At 39.2% G+C, this 21,717-nt stretch overlaps 2 protein-coding genes across 2 annotated transcripts in view; both read right to left on the bottom strand.

Moving 5' to 3' along the window:
- Positions 1–3,264, bottom strand: part of LOC148722956 (uncharacterized) — a 10,066-nt gene extending 6,802 nt beyond the window's left edge. Inside the window, exon 1 of the mRNA XM_088734244.1 lies at positions 2,435–3,264. Within this exon, the coding sequence (XP_088590370.1) occupies positions 2,435–2,779 (345 nt within the window). The 5' untranslated portion in view covers positions 2,780–3,264. The remainder of the gene's footprint in view (positions 1–2,434) is intronic.
- Positions 3,265–6,764: 3,500 nt separating this feature from the next.
- Positions 6,765–8,756, bottom strand: LOC148722957 (uncharacterized). The gene is made up of 3 exons (XM_088734376.1): positions 8,109–8,756; positions 7,550–7,723; positions 6,765–6,994 (listed from the first exon to the last, which is right to left on the bottom strand). Exons 1-3 carry the CDS (start codon positions 8,568–8,570, stop codon positions 6,815–6,817), a joined length of 816 nt encoding a protein of 271 aa, XP_088590502.1. The 5' UTR covers positions 8,571–8,756; the 3' UTR covers positions 6,765–6,814.
- Between the last annotated feature and the right edge of the window lie 12,961 nt (positions 8,757–21,717).

Raw genomic sequence — 21,717 nt, forward strand, 5'->3', positions numbered from 1 at the left:
TGTCAATATCTAGCGAATAGAGGGAACAAGATATTTTTAGAATGAAAACCACTTTTATTTCAAACTCGTGGAGAAAGCAGTGTCTCACATTTTACAATGTTCAGCAAAAAAACTAAAAGTACACAATACGGAGTTATTTAAGGCAGAGATTTGCCTGCTACCACTCAACTTGGCAAAATGTGGCGCCGACAATCAACAACTGTATGGTCAAATCCTCAAGCGAAATGAAAATCTTAAGCGTTCCGCTATCAAAGCAAGATCTACAAACAACCGCTAAGTGCTTTACAGTTCTAAAAAAAGTGTATTCAAAATATAATGATTAAGACTGGAATTTCTCGGTAAACTCTGACGAAAAACAGTTCAGTTAAAAGTCACAGTTTTAACTGTTTTTCTTTCATTGCAGGAAGTCGCTCGTTGATGTCAATGCTGGACTGAAAGTTTATGGAAATATTTACTGGAGAATTATTGAAAGTTACTCCAGTAAACATTCCGCCAACTGCTCCTGCCATCAGGTAACTAGAACGACTGGCATTGCTGTCAAGGTCACTAGTAGCTGCTGTGTTGCTTGGCGTGGCTGAGCTATTGAGAACAATCTCCCGTATAGCATGACTTGAATAGCCGTTGGTAGTTGTCGTGCTTGGCGTGGGTTGAAACCGGCCAACTTATTCGACATTCGCCCCTGTTTTTCCAGAGGATTATGGCTGTAGCTGGATGTGGATTCCGGATTGGAGTGGCCAGTGAGCTCTGATATCTCCACTTGGTCGAAATCATCATGGAGCGCTTGGATGACTGTTTTACGACCACTCGAATTTGTGAATTTGCCGTCTAGTGCTTTTTGAAACCATGTTGTATCTAAAAGAGGCCAGTTCGTCGTCTGTATAGGCTAAAATGGTTTGGATTTCCGGAAAAGATGCTTGACCTTTTTCGGCATTGATACCTGTTTTGGTTTTCTTTCGTAACGCTTGTTTGGTTTTCCTCGGCAAGAACTGTTGTTTGGCTTTCTTCCCTCGTCTCTGGCATTTTGATTTTTTTTTTTCTATGCGTTTTCTCGTACTTTTGAGCGTGAGTGGTTTCCTCCAATTTTCTAAAACTTTGAATTTCAATTCAAAATTTGGAAGACATTCGTTTTCTATAAATTTGTTCATATTTGTTCATATTTTCGTAGCACTAGTTGTATTTACGTTTTTACGTTCGTAACAATAATTTTTGCTCGCGACTCAAATCAGCGATATCGCTTTATTCATTAGTGCGATTCCACGCTAAATACCCTCTCTTCCGGTTGACGTATGGACCAATCAGAGCGCGTGTTTACCTTAAGCAATGCGATTCTAGTTAGGATGCAAAGACCTGGTATGCTTAAGGAACAAGCTCTGTGATGACGCAGTTTTGATCAGGTACAAGTTTCTATCGGCCTATTTTCCCATCCATAGTAGGGAAGGCGCGTAGCGTGGTCAGTGTTTCAAGTACGCACAAGTACATATGATCTAGAAACCTAAGTAAACTGAGTGAAAAATAGAGACAATTGCTAAAAATTTGAAAGTTTTCTGGTCCCTTCAAGTACGCACGTGCATATATGCGTATAGGACGCTACGCACCTGTAGGGAACTTAAGTAGTCAGGACCGCAAAGGCAAAGAAAATGTCGATTACAAAATGAATTCAAATTTATAGTCAGAAATTCGTGAATGTCTGGATGTGTTTACTATCTCCTGCGGCGCCACACCTCAACTTCAGAATTACGTGTATGAGTGGGGTTAAGTTCCAAATTTACACTTATTTAATTTGCCATCGGTGTTTCCATTTCCAGACAACGGAAATTTTGGTGATTTGACGTTGTTGTTTGACAGAAGACAGTTAAGAAATGTACAAAGTTTTAGAACGCACGTGCTGAGCTACTGTTCTGTCGATTAGATCTTTTGTTTTTCTTCGTCCTCGTGGCCGTCGCCGTCGTCGTTTAACTTCAGGTCCCTCAGTGTAAAAGACTAGGGAAACTGAAGAATCTCAAAACGTCTTGATGAGGAGACTTAAGCAATGATTTGTATATTTCACTACCGCAAGGCGAAATACACATGCAGAGATGTGATGATGTCAAAGGGATGAGATAATGTCAAAATTAGTTCTGCATAACAACTGCTCACTGTTCTAGAACATTCAGCAATAATTGAGTTATTTCCTCCTTCTAAAGTCTTTTAAGGGCAAGATATGAATACGTCTCCAGAGAGAGGATCTGGGAGGGCTAACAAACTTAGGATTTCCTTTATGGCCTAGAATTGTGGGGTTAACTCGCAGTTAAATTGTCCGAAGTTTTTGACTAGTACAACCTTTATATTGCATTTGTTCGGGCGGTAATGCTCAATCTCGTTTCAGTACTCTAGTTAATTCATTCAGCTTCACACTTTTGATAATGAGCTATAGAAACAGATGTCAGTAATTTACCTCAGTAGATGTGCCATAGTAATTAAAGCTAATATTCCCTTGCATTCGTTTTGGATCCAGAACTCTTTCTGAGCTGCTCAGTTCGCAAGTGTAAAACCCATCGAGAGCAGTGTTAGCAATATTAAAGGAAAGACATGCGACTGGGCCATGATTTACGCAATGGAAGGCACACTCAAACAATTCCTTCACTTTTCGTGTTGTTGTTAAATCTCCAACCAAGACCATGTCCACCAATTTGTAGAATTCTCTTTCGTGCTTGATTTGGTGCTGAGCGAAACCAAGTGGTGTTATCATCGCGACGAGAAAGAGAGGTAAAATGGTGAAGGTTTTCGTGAAAGACATCATTGTCGAAAGCAACAACACCTTTCGTTTGTATGCTTATGATAGCTATTTTAGGTTTGGCAACACGGCTTTTGAAGAGAAAATCAGAAAAGCTTTCCTGTATGACTAATTATAATGCCTGCTTACAATGGAAAATGAACGTTTCCCGCTACGCTGTTATTTTTCTCGGATCGAACCCACGCTCAACGATGCGTGCTAGGAATCAATTCGTTTTTTAACTCATTATTCAACTCCAAGCAATTTATTTTCCAGGGTGAACGAGCCGCTGTGTGTTTCACATACATTTTTATGTTAACAGCGGTCGTGGCAGAATATTTCTCTTACAAAACTGTCGGAAAAAAGAAAGTATGATTACACAAAACCAATATCCATTAACTATCAGCGGGATTCTTATAACCTGCAGCTTTGTTTCATAGCAATTACAACAGAGAATAATTTGTTCTGAATCTTACAACAAGCTACACATGAGGAATTCTGCTCACTTTACTGACCCTATCCCCCCTTCTTCGAACGAGTTTTAAACGTCAAACATGTCATACAAAAGTCTCTAGCGAGAAAAGAAGAAAAGTAGGGAAATTAAAAATGGCTCAGAAATCATCCTATGAAGTGTTTCATGATCGACTTTCGTCGAGATCATTTAGCTTTCTAGTAAGTCTGTTAGTATTTCATTAGCAATTTTCTGTAGTCGAGGGCTTACCCTTTAGACTTATAGGGCTACATTACCTCTAAGTCTCAGGGGAGGATATTAGAAAATAAGAAACAATCTTCAGTGGTGTTTATAATTGTTCCCAGTCAACTATCTCAATCTGCTAAAGTAGTTAAATTATCGTCGCAAATTAATGTCAGTACTGTTAAGTTTTGAATAATAATAACAAAAGAGAAAAAATACAAGCAAGTTCCCTACACATAATCCTTTGAAAAACAATCTGATAAATATACATTAGCTAATACTGACACCGGTTAGCTCAATGGATAGAGCGCTGGACTTATGTGCGGGAGGTCGAGGGTTCGAATCCCGGCCAGACCAACACTCAAGGTCTTAAAATAATTGAGAAGAATATGCTGCCTTTCTATAACATCAAGAAATGGTTTAGATATTCTAGTCTTCTCGGAGAGGGACGAATAAATTGAGGTCCCGTCTCCTACAGGGTTAGAGGTAGGAGAGGTTAATTTCCCACGCACGAGATTACTGTGTGATAGATATCCTCCCCTGGGGTAGGATGGGTGGGTTCTTGTCTTGCGTTTCATACATGAGCCTCTGGCTCGGGCAATACCATGCCCCACGTAAAGACATTAAAAACTTTGATTACTATTAAAAAAAAAATTGATTACTGAAAATCTTTGAAATCCCTTGCATTTGAGATCCTATTTTCGCTCTCATATGAAAGACGAAGTCTACTTTTAGATGCAACCGATCCTACCTTGTATAAGCGATTTCCACTGCGTTCTATAAGAATATGAATAATAAATAGAATAGAAATTTCAAATTGGAAGTGAGTTCTGGCGTTAGGAAAAGGTCGGTGATACGTGCAAAGTCACATCAGTTCAAAAATTCAAAAATTCTTTGTTTTATACCTTGGGAGGGGTTTTGGTGGGGAGAAAAATTGGGCAATTCTTTGGGCAGAAATTATTTTTGTACGTTATTCCAGTAGGTCGTAATGGTTTACAAGGGATTACTTGTGTTAGCTGAAAATATTCTAGAAGAATATTATCAGGTTGCCTTTGGAATTTTACCGCATAATGGCTTATGGACAGTAACGCTCTTTGTCAACGGGTGTTTAAGTAAGGAATAAAGGCTGATAGTTTCGAAATAAACTGTTTGGGGTTGCGTCGGTGGGAGTAACGGAATAATTTGGATATATCAACAAAGTTGAAATGGTAAATTGGCCACCGTAACGATTACAAAAGCTGACGTTTCGAGCGTTAGCACTTCGTCGGGACGAATAGAGGAATTGTGGGTTGTGTGTGTTTTTAAAGGCAGAAAATGGAGCTACGTCATCGGTGGGAACATGGCAACAAGAGTAAATTAGTGGAATGAAAAGCGCTCGTTGATCCCTGTGGGATTTAGACTGCCGGTTTGAAAGATGAGCTTTTGTTCAAGATTTTTACAGTTTTCCGTGCTACCTAAGCGTAGGGAAAGACCGCAGATTGCCATATGTTGCTTAGCATGATTAGGTAAATTAAAATGTCTCGCGACTGGTTTCGAAACCTGGCAGGAAAATTCACCAGACCGCTTGCCTGGAGTACAACTACCTCCATTACTACACGGAATACTAGAGCATGGACATAACCGGAAAAGAGACTAAAATATTGCCTATTGTGACAAAAATGGCCTAGCACTCTTCGTGTTTTGAACATAGAGGCCACCCTGAGCCTCTCGTTAGTGATAGAATTACTTAATCAAGCATTGCAATCGAAAAAAATAAACAAGTCGTATCGGTAGGACACCTCGAATGGAAATAAAAAATGTTATCTTCTTTTGCCCATAAGAAGAACAACATCTCTTTCTTATGTCTTTAGTTATCTATCGTTTATTAATGTGAGTATGTATACGAAACAGAACATGTTTTTATTTCTTAAATAATTTTATTGTGTCAAGCATAGATATCGCATGCACCTGTCTTTCCATAATCCATCATAAATTTTTAAAGAGCCATCAGCTACTTTCGAGCGTCGCAATTACGTTGGAAAGAAAATTAATTGAAAACCAACGGTGCTACCCACGCACGCAACCTCCAGAAAAGAACGCACTGGACGAAAGAGAAAAACAGAATAGATGCAGAATAGATGCATCACTGAATACAGGGTTCTTTTGTTAGCTTATCTTAATAGTTATAAATACTTCGTGGAGTCTGAGTGAAAACGTCAATCATCTCTATAATAATGCCGAGCAAAGTATTTGGCTCCCTTCATCTCTCTCCCCCTTTTTCCCCTGTCTTCCCCTCTCTCCCCCCCTCTCTCCCCCTCTCTCCCCCTCTCTTCCCCCCTCTCTCCCCCTCTCTCTCTCCCCTCTCTGTACCTGAATTAATTTACTTAATTTTTGTATCAACTAAGAGTCGAAGAGAGCCCGCAGCGTACCTTTTTATCACAAATTGGGGTTTTTCGTTTGCAAACAAATGGGGTTTTTCGTTTGCATAGGAAAGCGAGCAGTTCCATCTGAAATCCAGCCCCAGCTGCGGAAAGAAAAAAACATACAACAAGGTTTTAAGGCCTTTCCAAAACTTGAAAGAACTCGTTATGACCGCTATGTCAACCTGGAGTGCAGTGAACTCATAACCACGGCACATGCTTATTATCCCGAAATCCCTCGGTCATAACATGACAGGCAAGCATTTTGTAAATTTTGAATGGAAATTCTGCTTGATTGTCCTTATCCGCTCAGATTAATGGTGGTAATAGGACCGCTTAGAGTGCAATTAGGTCTGTAATCATACGACTGATTTTAAAATTGGACTAACCGCCAGGCAGGAGTCTGCTTTGTCAATCGCCAGTGTAATTACAGACTTGGACGACACAATGTCTTGTTACCAATTAATCACAACTATTACAATTTTCACGTTTATTTGACAAAATATCTCCGGTAGACACAATTTCTACAGTAAAATATTCCTCCTTTTGGAAATTGCCCAGTTTTGTAGAGTCACTTATTGTTGCTATGATTATTGTTATCAATTGTGTGATTACTGGATTTAGCTGAGTTGACTTAGGTTATGATTGGCAGCTTCAACTGTTCGATTACAGGTGTCTGATTATTGTATTGCAGTATTGCAGCCAACTGTACAATAACACTATCAGATCACAACTCTACAGAATGATAGGTGAAGCATTAAGCAGCTAACGCACCAATCGTATTTGAAGGAACTGTTATAGTTATGATTAGTGTCATTATATTATCACTAACGTCCAAACAGAATTTTTCAAAATTTTAATGGAGAAATGTGTGTTCCTTAAAGACAGATGCTGATTAGTTTTGGTGATAATAGTAATACTATAGTATCGGCTTTGCTAGAAATGGTACAAAAACATCTGGATATAAACTCACAAACACAACTCCAGACCGTCCTGCCATGCTGCATGCAGCTGATCATATGAAGCTAAAGCTGCTCCTTTCATTTGACATAGCCTTTGAGCATCATGATAGTTGAGTTCATATCGGCCAATTGCAGTGTGGAAGACGTCTTTCGATGAATCGATAATTTTGGCATTACTGAAATCTAGAAGGAACGAAAGGTTTATCATTACATGGATAAATCAACAAAAGATTTTAGAGTGACGTGAAGATCTTAGGCCTTCAGGATGCCACAAGCAACTCTCTTTAAAATGCGGTCCTTCAGTCTCTCCTTGAATGAAAAAAGATTTGCAAAAGAAAACACGCACCCTTGGGCCCAAGTATTAATCTTCAATTGAGAAAACACATGAAAAGTGAGACAAAGGGGAACTTTTAATTTCCTTGATTAACACCAATTACTAAGAATGTTGTCAATAATCGCTGCAGACAATAATTTTTGTCAGAGCGGTTTCGAAATAGCCTTGTTTTCCCCATCAATCTTCCATACTACCAGTGACCTTTCTATCTCTTCTCATAAATGCTGTTAGGGGCTTTCGAGCAAATTTCACAAGAAAGCATGAAAGGGAGAGAGAGGGGGAGAGAGAGGGAGAGAGAGAGAGAGTGTGTGTGAGTGTTTGTGTGTGTGTGTACGTGTGTGTGCGTGCGTGTGTATGTGTGTGCACGCGTGTGTGGGGGGTTGGGGAGGGGGGTCAATAATAAAATGAGCGAGGTTGACATACATTAGATTTCTCACCAATATTGCACAAATCGTTGATAAATGGCAAAACACTGATCTGTATAACACACTGACAGGAGAATCCACCCATTTGCCGACCAGGAATGCAGATCCCTCCATTGTTACACGGATTACTCACGCAGGGCAGAAGCCTGAAAAGAGACTAAACGCACAAGCATAGTGAGAACTCTAGTCAAAAATGAGAAAAAAATTTAAAAACGGAATAAAAAGAAAAGATGAAAAAACAGAAGAGATTTAGATGGATAAATAGCTCCATGCAGTTTTTTATTATTAAATTGAGCTTGTATGTTCCAGTATTTTTTCTCTTTTCATGAGCTTGGTTGATTTGGTTCATATGATTTTTTTTTTTTTTTTTATGTAGCTGAAGCCAGGTTACAAACGTTGCATGTGGCATTGGATTGCTTTTTAACAAAATAAAAGAAAAACTAGCCATTTTGTGGAACATTCTTGAGCGAAAAAGTCTCATAAACAAAAAGGAAGAAGAAAAGGTAACGATCACATAAAAGTGGAACAGAATTTTAACTTACTGCAGGAGTGGTTCCAAAATAATCGTAGCTTTTATGCTCTTTTATTCTCTCAGGCTCCATATATCTCTCTGAGTTTATCAGTTCACATGTACGGTACCCACTTTCACTGTTCCTACCAAGGTTAAACGACAGACAAGCTGAGGGACCGCTTTTCAGGCAAAAGAAGGAGCAATCAAAGTAGTCTTTTACGACTTTGGTCAAAGTCGCCTTTCCAACGAACGCCATGGTTTCCAGTCTGTAGAACTTCCATTGGTGCGTTCCAAGCTGTCGACCGAGGCCATAGAATGCAAAAATCATGACGAGACAGCTTGCTAGAACAATTATTGAATAAAGAGATTGCATAATGCGTAACCAGACAACCACAGAAATCCTGAGAGAGAGTTTAAGAAGACACCATCGTGGGTGGCTAGTTTTCTCAGTCAAAGTAGAGCTAGATAACTCGGCAGTTCCCCTTTGCAGCATGAAAAAGTAAAAGTGAATAAAGCCACAAACTAGCGCAGAATCTTTGTCTCCGTAACAGATTTGAGGCACGGTTTATGACAAATAAGCTTAGAAATAAAAGTACACTATCGCGTTGCTTGTTACAAATAAAAAAAATAGTTACTTTACAATAAAACCTCTACCGGAAAAAGACCTGATTGAAATGATCTTCACCTTACTGGGCTATTTTTAACGCTTTATGGCCAGCCTTTTGTGCTTTCTCCCTTGCTGGGCTAAAAGCTGAAAACAATCTGAAGTGAATTTGACTTGTTCTTTCAAAAGTTTAACAGTTTACCTTCCAGTAAATTCTCATTCCTCCGCCTTCGCTCCTGGATATCAATCTCAGTTTGAAAGGGAGGTTTGGCCAATGAGGTTTATAAGATCGCATGAAATTTCTCAAACACAGACTGCTTGTCACCTTTCTTCGCTCCTGGATGTCAATTTAAGTTTCAGAGAATTATAAGAACTAAAGAAATACTTCAAGGTCAACTAATGATTAATTGGTTGCATCGGAAGCCAGCGGGACATGTAATTTCTTGATAGAATATCTCATGATAATGATGTTTTGAGTTGTCTCCTAATTTTCCTTTGAATACTGTCGTCTTTTCATACATTCGTTTTTGTTAGTTATATTTACTTGGCTATGTGGATAAAATGTGTGACGGAGATAGGCGGAAACTAGACGAAACAAAGAGAGAGTAAACAATGGAAAAACAATTTTGAGGCAAAATCTCCACGGAATAAATTTTCAATTCTGATAGTAAGCGGCAGTTGGTCTCAGAGTTAAAGGATGGTCAGACATATCACGAGAATAAAGCTAAATCAGCCGAAACACTTGAAAAAAATCTTGGAGATTAAAAAGTTCTTTTAACATTATTCGATCTAACCTTTCTCATTGCAGCACGCACAGCACGTGCTATTGAGAAATATTATACTACATTATATTCTGATCTCAACTTTCTTATTAATCAACAAGGGCACACCAATCCTGGTGAATTTAATAGTAATGAAATACCATCGTTTGCCTAACTATCAAAGTTACTTATGATGTCAACTCCCTATTTCGAATGCAAACTACTGGTTTTCTTAAGGTCGAGTGGTTTACCGTAATCACCTAGTGAGGTACTATGTTTTTGCGAGCACATTCCCCAGGCGGTCTACCGTCATGCAACTCTCCCATGAAAATTTCTAGTACCAGGAAAGCCAGCAAAATCATGATAGAAATTTAATTGCGCAGCCTTCAAAGAAACAATGAATATATGCGACTTAACTTTCCAAAAAAAGTGTATCACTTGAATGAATTTTTTCTAAAACTTCCCCTCCATCATTTCTTAGTCGTGGGTACGCCAGGCGTAGAAACAACTATTAGAATGGGGCAGAATATGGAAATGTGTCACTCACTCAGATATTAACAAATCGAAATCACTTTCGCCTCTATCACATTTCCGAAGTAATAATGCGAAGTTAAAATTTAACTCGACCTTTCTTCGAAGTTAGCACATGTGTAACCGAGTCAAAGCTGTGAGAAAGACTAAAAGTGTAACTATGAGTGAAGATGCTTAATGCAATCGCTTTTCCGCGATCATCTTTAATTCGCCATCATTTGCATTATTGTGGGGTTCTGTCCTCGTGTACCGGTTCACAAGAGCCGATACAAAAGACCGAACAATACACAACAGCTAATCAATGACTCCTAAACAAAGAAAGAACAATGGTAATTCCCTTGTGAACCGGTACACCAGGACAGAACGTATTGTGGAATATTCCTCGCCATTCCTGGGTATATTTTGTTTTTAACAAAGCGTCCAGGCTACAATGTTGTTAAATACAATTTCAAGTCTTCATTCTTCTCACTGCGAGCCGTCAGTATCTATGTCGTCATATGGCGCTAAAATAAGTAACCGGCGAATTTTTATAGGGGAAAGCGAAGCGTTGTCTTCGTGACTGGCCAATTGTTTACTTTTCTGAGGATGTTACTAAATTATAAACGTAGAACGAGGAACGGGGAACGGGGAACGAGGAACGGGGAACGAGGAACAAGGAACAGGAAATAAGGAAGGGGGAACGGGGAACGGCGAACGGGGAACGGGTGTATAGCGGTAACCCGCCTGAGAACTCAAAATGACGGAGTAAACGATGTTTACAAACACTGATTTTATCGCTAGGTCGCCGCTTGCAGCAAAATTAGACGACTCGCTTTTATTTAACTATTGCCAAGGCGAAGCCACAAAGCCTAGTGTTCCGAGGCGAGAATTCTAAGTCAACGTTTCTGCAGTGGCTGCCATCATTTGTTGTGACGTCTCTCTTTGTTTTTCCTTTTTGAAATCTGCATCTTTTGGTAGAGTTTGGGTATGTTGGTTGTTTGCATTGCCCAACAGCATTTTTTGCAGATAAGTAGCAAGGTGGTAATATCTTAGATTAACAGAAATGAGCTGGGAAACGTAATAACCAGCCTAATTATTAAAATTAGTACATGCAGATATCTGCTTACCTTACCGCAAAATAACATGAGGAACATATCTTTGTATCGACCCATAAACTTCCATGTAAACAATAGAGAAATCCAACATTGGCAGAACTTTTAATAACATTTAATTTAACAGGAAAACATCAGTTATGTCTTCAAGAATGTAGGTATATGAATTCACATTCATGCTAATGCTTACAATGATATTTACACGCCATTGATCATGTTCAAGAGAAAGTGATTCCCATAATGGGCGTGAGAGTCATTCAGCTATCTGCTTTACAACATTAATGATATTGCTAGGTTGTAACGGTGAAGATATTGGAGGTAAACTTCATTACCTTGCAGTACAATTACTCTGTGAATATAAGAATAAATGCCGCGAGCTTGTAGTTCTGAGTTGATTTTTCAAATGATGTGCATGAATTTTAAGATACTCACCTCTCCGAGGATTTGATTTCTATGCAACCTGTAATGTGTACCAGACAAAAACTAAATTTATGAGGCACTCAACATTTCAAAGTAAAATCCTTCAATAAAACCTACACTTACCGTCCATGCTTTTTGCTCCGACGATCGCGTTCAAAGAGCACGTGCTCAAAACTAGTTGCCAGACCCTTTTAGTTCCCTTTACTCCGCCATTTTGAATTCTCAGGCGGGTTACCGCTGTACACCCGTTCCCCGCTCCCCGTTCCCCGTTCCCCGTTCCCCGTTCCCCGTTCTTCCTTTTCCCTCTCCCTTTACCAGTTTTAGTAACATCCCTTTTCTGATGATTTTACCTCTCATCTGTTTGGTGGTTACGCAAACATTAATTTGTGAAAATAATTGTGTGTACACCCCTGAACGTTAAAATATAGCAAGTGGAATGAAAAGTGTTGGTCTAAGTCCACATTTTTGTCAACATAGTGAAAATATACACATCGGTTTAAAGGTGAAAAGTTCATACCACAAACAAAAGATGTCTTTTTTTTTCAATGCTGAAATCTCGCGCGCGAAATGAGAAAACTATTAGAAGAGCTTGATCGCTCACTATTCAAGAGGATCTCCAGTATGCCTGGTCACCCTCTGTACCCTTCTGTCCCTTCTGTCCCTTCTGTCCCTTCTGTCCCCAAAACGAAAGAAAGCTCAGCGTGCCTCCGAGTTCCTTGTAATCAACTCCCTAGGGTTAATACCCAGCGTTTTAAAATCAGTTTTTCTAATAGGCTCTTTTTTAAATATAGAGTAGCTATTTAATGTAATGTCTTATATTATGTAATGTTGATAGCCTTGTAATTATTTTTATGTAAATTTTCTTGTTTTAGCATGTATTTTTGCTTAAAAATAATAAAGACCTATTATCATTATTACTTATTCACAGTTTCCTTTGATTATTGTTTTCATTTACATTAATTTGAGATGAGAAGGAAAATTCGTGCAGAAGTTATAACTTATTAGCCACGCTGCGAGGCAAATAACCTCCATTCTTCATAACACCGCGTTATGTCAAAAACTGTTTTATTACACGACTCGGGAAGTCAGAGGGCCAATAACTAAAATCAACCAATCGAAATGCTCTATCGCCGGTGAATATTCTCTCAGTATTGGACCGGGCACTGTCCCGAATGGTCCCGAATGATACCACACTTGTGTCCCTTTCAACTTCAGTCGTGTAATAAATCTCTTATTAACCAAGCTTGCTCGAGACCGTACTGGAAGAATATCGGCCCTCGGTCTTTTTTTGTACGGACCTCGCTGCGCTCGGTCCGTACTATCAAGACCTCGGGCCAATATTCTCCCAGCACGGCCCTCGCGCTTGGTTAATAAGATATATTTATTCTATATCACTACCACTAAAGAAACCAATTGCGAGCCTTCCATAAACAAATAAATCCATAAGGTTGTTACTCCTAATGACAAGTCATCTGCGTAAGACTCGAATTTCCAAAGTTAATCACTGAAAGTGATATGCATGCTATTCAACTTCGAGCTAGCCAATTGAAACTACGAAAAACATCATATACATCGATCTAGTCATCGTACCAATTTATTGTATACTTTTTCATATAAGGGGCAAAATTACTGAATTGTGATTGGTCAAGACAGAGGGAATTTTTTTTCTTAATTTTTGTAATTGCCCCAGACAAAATTACTAAAAAATGATTGGCTGAAAATCGCTTAGCAACGGCTGCCAAGGTAAAGAAATTTCTGTTTGTTTTGTAACAATGGCGTCCCGTTTTGGGATAGTTGACGGGTTTTCGTTTTCGCTTAGTTCTTTCTTCATTAATTTTGCCCCTTATATTATAAACAAGTAATCACATAGTTCCTCGTAAAATTAATAATGGTAATTGAACTGAGTGGAGTACAATTTGGGCTGAAATCATACGCGTGATTTCAAAATAGAACGAGCGCGCAGCGCGAGTTCGATTTGAAATCACAAGTAAATTTCAGACTAAAATTGCAAGACACGAGTTTCAATTACCACTTTATTACATCCATTTTGAAATCCCCCAAATACAGGACTTGATAAATTCAAATATTTTACTGATGCAGTACTGAGCCGGTTTTTTTTTAAATAATAAGTGGAACCGGAAACGCTTTTACATCTTATTTTGTATGCAAAACTGAAAGACTGAAGAGCGTAAGTGTGAAAAGCAAGGGGAAAATGACAAAACTTTTCAGAAACAATGCTGTGTACACACATGATGGCAATACTGTCGGAAGTGATGCAGAATCGAATATAACTCAGGTCCCAGTTGATCCGGAGCCAAAGAAGAAGGAGATAAAGGGCGACGGAAATGACATTGAGCTCATAGAAGATGACAATCGAAAAATCTGGCGTTCAGTTGCTGTTACTTGTGATCGCCTTTTTTTCTGGCTGTTTTCGATCATTTTCATCGGGTCCACTGCATCTGTGGTAAAATTTCGTGGCACTTTTAAGGTTCCGTTTGGATGAGACGGACTATTTTTTTTTTTCTTTTTTTTTACGTGAGTGAGGACTCTTCTAACTGTGATGTGTTAACTACTCGGTTCTGTAAAAACAAAGTTCTTCATTCGCGCACACACTAATCCAAGTAATAATAATGTAGAGCCAGAACTCGTGAGTTTTATACCTACTAGCATTTTGCATATATTACGGTCACACTACAATGTACACTAATTAGCAACGATTCTATTGTGATAAGAAGTAAATGGCGGCGTGAATTGCTGATTATGTAACATGATTCTCTATTTATGTAACTTCATGTGCTACCTCGTTCTCTTATTAAGTTCGTTGGAGCCGACGCTTAGATGTCTCCTATAAGAATAATGAATTTATGACCAATCCGATCCTAGGAATGTTTTGCCTTTTCAGTGAAAATTGGAGTGAAACAGGTTAAGTATTGATGAGTTGTTAGATTCTCTAATTTTTTTTTTGAGAAGATAGGATTCTAAATCACCATCAGCGTTGTGTTAGCGTCATGCTCGGATTTATTGCTCAAACATTTTATTTCTCGGAAAGTCACTCATTAAGGGGTGCTTATTATCATTTAATATCTATTAATGTTATTTTTATCTAAATTCATTTGATCAATAGGCATGTATCTCTAAACTTGTCTCGGTATATATTAAAAATTGCTGACTTCATGATGCAGTTCACTATACGTAGTACCTGCAAAAAGTGACCAGTCATCTTTCATGGAAGAGGGAGGGTTGGGGGGGGGAGTGGAAAGGGAAGTTAGACTTTCGACGTCAAGTATTGGTTTTCTTTACACGGTGGGATCTGGGTGTGAAAAAACCGCTCCCTCTGAAAACCACGTGATCCCCCCACGAGATAGATAATCACTTGTCCCTGACTCCCTTTGTAACAGTTGCCACGGTTTTGCCTGCTGTTAAGAAGACGTTAACAAACTTGTGCGCGCGCGACTCGCGTGCGCGTGCTTTGAGGTTACGAAGCAATCTCGTAAGCAAATCACGCGGACCCTTTTTTAATGTTGACGTGTGCGATTTTTAGAGAAGAGTAGTTGAAGTTTTTTTTGTTTATCGTTTGGTTGTTGTCGTTTGCCGTAAGACTACAGTTTTCTGTGTTAGAGTAAGTGTCTGTTTGGATTTCCCATTCCGCTTCCGAATACCTAACTTATATTGAAGTTCGTTTTGGTTCGATTCTTACAAGCGGGACTGTTATGTAAGTGCTAATGTTCCTTTCCTTGAGCTTATATATAGCTTTTTTTTGTGAGTTTGTTTGATTTTTTAGCTAGCTTTGCATCTTGCCTTTATATCGGAATGTTTGGAACGTTGGTTTGTCTATTCGCATTTAGCTTAGCTTCTTCCTTATAAATTCATATTTCAGTTTACGATAAGTACTTGGATACCACGACTACGTTAAATAAAACGATTCAAGGCTTGTCCGTAAAATATATCCTCGCATTATAGTGTGTCTTCATTTGCGAAACTCATAGTTGTCGTCGAAATTTTGCTTCGCTTGTGTCGGCCGCTACACCCTTCCTTCTCGCTGAGTTGTCGTCGAATATAACACCAGGCGTTGTACTTGTTGCCTTTGCTTTGTTTCGTGGACGATCAAAGAATGCCAACCTTTTTTCCGAAACCACTCCTTTTTGTTTGCATTGGATAACGAACGGTGGCATCGATGAGCCATCCATATCTGGAAAGCTAATAGAGAAAAGATTGTTGACAAAAGAAACTCAGTGTCGCAGTTGGAGAAAACGAACAGCTACGAATTCGAAATTACACCACGATTGTTTGTAGCTGATTTGTACGCCTAGATGTAAGGAAAGGCTGCGTAGACTGCAGCACAGGCGTCCCTACATCAGGTTATTACGAAAACCCGTAAAATTCTACAAAAAAACTTCTGTAACGTATCTAGTTTTATTTCCGCCATTCATATAATAACCAAGATAGATGCTTTCAAACAAGTTAGCAGCAACCTACAAGCGTATTCCAAGACCAGCCTTCCACGCTTTGTACAGCTGACTGTAGGTGGCCAACACAGCTCCGTGTAATGCGCAAAGACGCTTTGCGTCGTAATAGGTCAGTGTATGTCTTCCAGCTCTGGCATGAAATACTCCCTTTGTAGGAACAGTCTTTCCCGTGATTTTCGTATCTAAATAAGCTAAATTACGCATCAAACGTTTCAGCGTAAACTTGGTTAAAAAACCATAGTAACAACCCTGACTCGATGTGTGTCACGACTTCAATCTTTATTTATATTTCCCCCCACCTTTTCCTTTTAGAGAATTTCGGAATTTAGAAATGAAATGAGGAGAGGGGTTAACGATCAATTAGAAAAGTTTTCATACATCAATACATCTATGAGTACTCAATAACCTGTACATAATTATGAACCAGAGACAAAACTTGAGGACCTCGGGTTTTAAACCGTATGGAATATGTCTTATCATAATTGCCCTAGGTCACGTTGGGATGGCAATCCCGTTTTACATCTGTTACGTATGACCAATGACTTGATCATTGTTTCACTAACTATACAGTGTGCCATAGGCTTTCTCTCTCGATAATCCTAACGGGCCTACTTAAGGAGTTTTTAATGGACTCACCAAGTTACACTTATCGTCGATAAATGGCAGCGCTTTAACTTCTGGAAGGCACTGAGAGGAAAATTTATCCAATCGTGAACCAAGACTACAAGTCCCTTCATAACTACATGGGTTGCTCGTACATGGAGATAAGCTGGAAATAAACTAAATTTAAATCAGATTAGAGAGGAGACACTTGAAAGCCAAAGGACCCATTAGATACTATTTAGGATACAAACACCTGGTACGTTCAGGAACAAGTTCTGCAACGATGCAGTTTTGATCAGGTACAAGTTTGTCTCGGCTTATTTTCCAATCCATAATGTAAAAGACTAGGGAAACCGAAGAATTTCAAAACGTCTGATGAGCAGACTTATGCAAGGATTCAAGGTATCTCCTTCCACGGTCCGTTCAAAGTTAAGATATGGATACGATTCTAGAGGGAGGATCTAGGAGGCCTAACACACTTTAAGAGTTCATCTATGGCCTAGAATTGTGGGATTGACACTCAGTCGAATTATCCGAGGTTATTGACCAGTACAGCCTTTATATTATAATTGTTCAGGCGTTAATACTGTTTCATGTCGATACCCTTAATGGCTCAATCTCGTTTTTATTGTTCTAGTTAATTCACTCAGCGTCACAACCATAGAAACATATGTCAAGAATTTACCTCAGTCGATGTGCCGTCATAATTAAAGCTGGTATTCCCTTGCATTCGTTGTGGATCCAGAACTCTTTCTGAGCTGCTCAGTTCGCAAGTGTAAAACCCATCGAGAGCAGTGTTGGCAATATTAAAGGTAAGACATGCGACTGGACCATGATTTATGCAATGGAAGACACACTCAAATAAATCCTCAACTTTTCGTGTTGTAGTTTAATCTCCAACCAAGATCATGTCCACCATTTTGTAGAATTTTCTTTCGCGCTTGATTTGGTATTGAGCGAAACCAAGTGGTGTTGTCATCCTGACGAGAAACATTAGTAAAATGGTGAAAGTTTTCGTGAAATGTGTCAGTGCCGAAGGCTGGGGCTTGACTGTGAAAAAAAATATGAAAGTTTGACGTTACCCGCTAATGGGAGAGAGGATCACCTTCACCAATTATTAAGGGAAGGCGTTGCTCGTGGAAGCATGCTGTTTAACTCGATTGCATCACCAGGATGTAAGAGGAAAATGTTTTTTTCCATCATCAAAACTGCTGTTATCGCCCTCTTGTGTAAGATGAGTTAAGATCATTCGATTTTCTTTTAAGTTTTCAATTTTTTTCCTTTTTCACGAACATCTCTCGTTTGTAAGCATATGATAGCTACTGCAGATTCGGCACCTCGGCTTTTGAAGAGGAAATCAGAAAAGCTGTCCTGTATGAACCCACGCTCAACGATGCGTGCTAAGAATCAATTCGTTTTTTAACTCTCTTTTAATTTCAAGCAATATATTTTCCAGAACGAACAACCCGCTGTGTGTTTCATATACATACTTATGTTAGCAGCGTCAGAAAAAGAAGGAAAGTGTGGTTTTACAGAAGCGACATCCGTTAGCTATCAGTGGGGTTCTTATAACACCTGCAGCTCTGTTCAAATGGCCACGCTCAACCGGCGTGCTTTAAAGGACCAAGCTCAACCAGTGAGCTCCGCGCGCCATTGTTATTAGTTAAATTAAGCACCGCGAAAACGGCGAACGTTGAACGTCGGCTAGCCGTTTGTCGTTTGCCGTTCCGTCCGCGATGTTCGTCCGTTTAAGCTTCCCGACGACACGGCAGATGTTCTCGGTCGCCATTCACTGCGACTAGAAATAATCCATACAAAGAAGTAATGTATTTTCCGCTTGAATTTGAACTCCATTAGCTTTACAAGCAGTTCATATAGAAGTAAGATGATAAACGAAGCTTAGGTATAAAGCATGCGATTAAAATGTAGAAATAGTCGGTAAAAATGGGCTGCAAATACTCACGTTCTCGCGTTCCCTACAAACGGGAAAAATGTCCTCCTCGCGCGGAAACGGCGGCCGGCAAACGGTAAACGCGGGAAATGTCAGGTCACGTGACCCTTTCTGCCTTTTGCGGGAAAAAAATACGGTGCTTAATCTCTCTATTGTTATTATCCGGACTCGATACTTTTTTTTCACACACCGAACGGAAACTGCAAAGAACACCACAACGGCAGTAGCTTTTGCCAATATTTTCATTGCAAAAATATAAATAGCGTATTATCACTCAGAGCAAAACTAAATCGCTTTGGAGGAGGGAATATATTGAAGACGTTTTCTGTCTGTGGAACAGAATTAACAACAAAATACAAGAATAAAGTCTAGGAGCTCGATACTTTTTCTCACGAACCAAACGGATACGGCAAAGAATACCACAGGAGAGGGGCATTGCGGTTTGCGGTTTTGCTGTTTTGGCTGTTTTTTTAGATCGGTTTTTCGGTTTTTGTGCCAAAAAACGTCGGTTTTTCGCTTTTGTTGTTCATTGCGTTTTGCGGATTTTCCGTTTGGAGCATCTGATTTTCCGTTTTCGTCAAAAATTTTGAATTGACGGGTACTCGGATTTGGTATCCGATGTGCCTTTTCGGTTTTTCTTATTGGGGTTCCGGTTTCTCTTCGATCTGAAATGTGCAAAATTATCGGTTTAGACGGTGTTGCATGCGGTTTTCAGTTTTGATCGAGTTTTTTTTTTGCGATTTTGCGGTTCCTAATAGACCCGAATACCTCCTTCCCACAGCGACAGTTACTTTTGCCAACATTTTCGTGGCAAAAATAGATCAGAGGAAACTGTGAATAAGCCGTGGGTACATTGCGTTTGAATGAGTTTTGACAGGAGCCCATCATGGGCTGCTGGTTTTGAAGATAACGAAATTCCAATGGGTGACTCCCGGATACAGTTGAAACTACTTAGTACTACTTTGAACTGCTGGGGTGATGTTGGGTGAATGGTCAGAGTTCACATTTTAGCAATCGGTCAGTACAAATTACAGACTGCAAGCCGGGTACGAAATGCAGACTTGGTACAAAATGCAGACTGCAGACTGCAGATTGGGTACAGAATGCAGACTGGACATTTTGAAAACTGCTATTTCGTCTGATACACGATAACATATGTCAGTAATCTTACAACTTACCGAGTGTCACGCAATCGCCTTTTAGCAATCACTTCCATGATCATTTGCACAGTTTCGGAATATTCTTTGTTCGTTTCTTCGCATATTTTGTTTTTAAAAAGTGGCCACTTTTTTTTTTTTTTTTTTTTAATGCGGCCACAATCGTTCTCAAATAGAATTTCAAGCCATCGTAAAAAAGACAGCTTTTGTACGTGTCACGAACTCTTCACCTTTTAAACCGATATGAATATATTTTCATTTTGTTGAAAAAAATGTGGACTTAGACTCCAAAACTGTTCCTTCGACTTCATATATTTTTAACGTTCAGGGGTGTATACACAATGATTTTCACAAATTAATGTCTGCGTAGTCACGAACTTCAGATGAGAGGTGAAACCATCTGAAAAGTAAACAATTGACCAGTCACGAAAACAACGCTCTGCTTTCCTCTATAACAATTTGCCGGTTACTCATTTTAGCTATATTAACGATATAAATACTGAGGGCTCGCAGTGATAAGAATAAAGGCTTGAAATTGTATTTAAGAACGATTGTGACCTTGACGCTTTGTTAAAAGCAAAACATACCCGGTAACGGCGAGGAATATCAATATTCCACAAAGATGCAAATGATGGCGAAAGATGATCGCGGAAAAGCGATTGTATTGACCATTTTCACTCATAGTTACACCTTCAGTCTTTCAAGGAGCTTTAATTCATTTACACATGTGCTAACTACGACGAGTATTTTAATTAAAATCGAAACTCCTTCCAAGAAAGGTCGAGTTAAATTTTAATGTCGCACCATTATTTCGGAAATGTGGTAGTAGAGTCGTTCCCGTATAATTTCGGAAGGTCACTATCAATATTGATCTGCCGTCGACATATCTGTTACATTAGCTAAGCTTACGCAATGGTCTAGCGCATGCGCAGTGAAGAGACTAGGCACATGTTCGGGACAAAGTTTATATTCCTTGATCTGAGATAACTAAATAAAATTATCAAAAGCAGCATATCCTTTTACAACATCGATTTGTTCATATCTGAGTGAGTGTTACATTTGCATATTCTTCTCCATTTTAATAGTCGTTTGTACGCATTTTCCGTCCTGTCATGACGAGCTCAAGGCCTTCGCTGTTTAATGTAGTTGTATATTGATAGTTTGCCTGAAGTTTCATTCATTTACTCTGTCTTCCATTAATTACTGCGTTGTTTACTCATTCATTCATTTATTTTCTTTCTTTCTTTTAATCATTCATTCATTTATTTATTAACTTATTCATTTACTTGGCCAATAGAGCAAACGGAGAAATGAACGATCAAGGTTGACGAATAAATGAACTTATGCGGTAGCAACTGTGACAACCACAAATTCGAAAATAGAGAGAATGGGGGACATGATAACATTATTAGATGATTACTTTGAACTAATTTCTCTTAGTTGCTGTAGCATTAAAATTTGCAGAGGTGGCATATTCTGTTCCTCGAATGGAAGAAAGGTTATGGAAGTATTGATCGAATCACCGTGAACCCAACGGAAATATGGGTGCCAGATACCGTCCTCTACAACAAGTAAATTACCTTTTGGGTTTATGTAGGAGTGTTATCCTCGATCCAATCTTATACACACTCATTCGGATGAATGTTGACTCCATCCATTTAACAATAGATCTATGAGGGTGTGAATGGGGTTAACCGACTAGCGACAAAGGGCGTAAGAAATTACTGACTACCGACGAAACGGGGAAAAAATTACCGACTAGCGACAAATAAATTCTAACCGACAACCGACATGGTCAGACGTGATAGGGATGTTTGTATTCAGAAAGAACAGCATTTTGATGATTTCTAGCTCAGAAAATCCTTCTTCACCCGAAGTAACCACATTAATTCCAAATTTAGCCGAATTATAGAATTTCTTGTCTTCAAATTTCTTTAAATCCGCGGATCCTTCTTTTCGGTGAGCAGCGTGGGCTCATTTCTAGAACAGCGGCTCGTAATCGGGCTGACAAGATGCCCTGCTGTCTCATTTCAAGAACAGCAGATCACAATCGAGC

The sequence above is a fragment of the Stylophora pistillata genome, chromosome 9, assembly GCF_964205215.1.
Source record: "Stylophora pistillata chromosome 9, jaStyPist1.2, whole genome shotgun sequence".
NCBI lineage: Eukaryota > Metazoa > Cnidaria > Anthozoa > Scleractinia > Pocilloporidae > Stylophora > Stylophora pistillata.

Excerpts from the sequence above, each read along its gene's own strand:
- LOC148722957 (XM_088734376.1), bottom strand. The coding sequence starts at position 8,570 with ATGCTGCAAAGGGGAACTGCCGAGTTATCTAGCTCTACTTTGACTGAG. Across the intron at positions 7,724-8,108 it reads ATTTTGGAACCACTCCTGCA|TCTCTTTTCAGGCTTCTGCC; the intron begins GTAAGTTAAAAT and ends TTGTGCGTTTAG. Across the intron at positions 6,995-7,549 it reads CTAATGTATGTCAACCTCGC|CTAGATTTCAGTAATGCCAA; the intron begins TCATTTTATTAT and ends CTTTCGTTCCTT.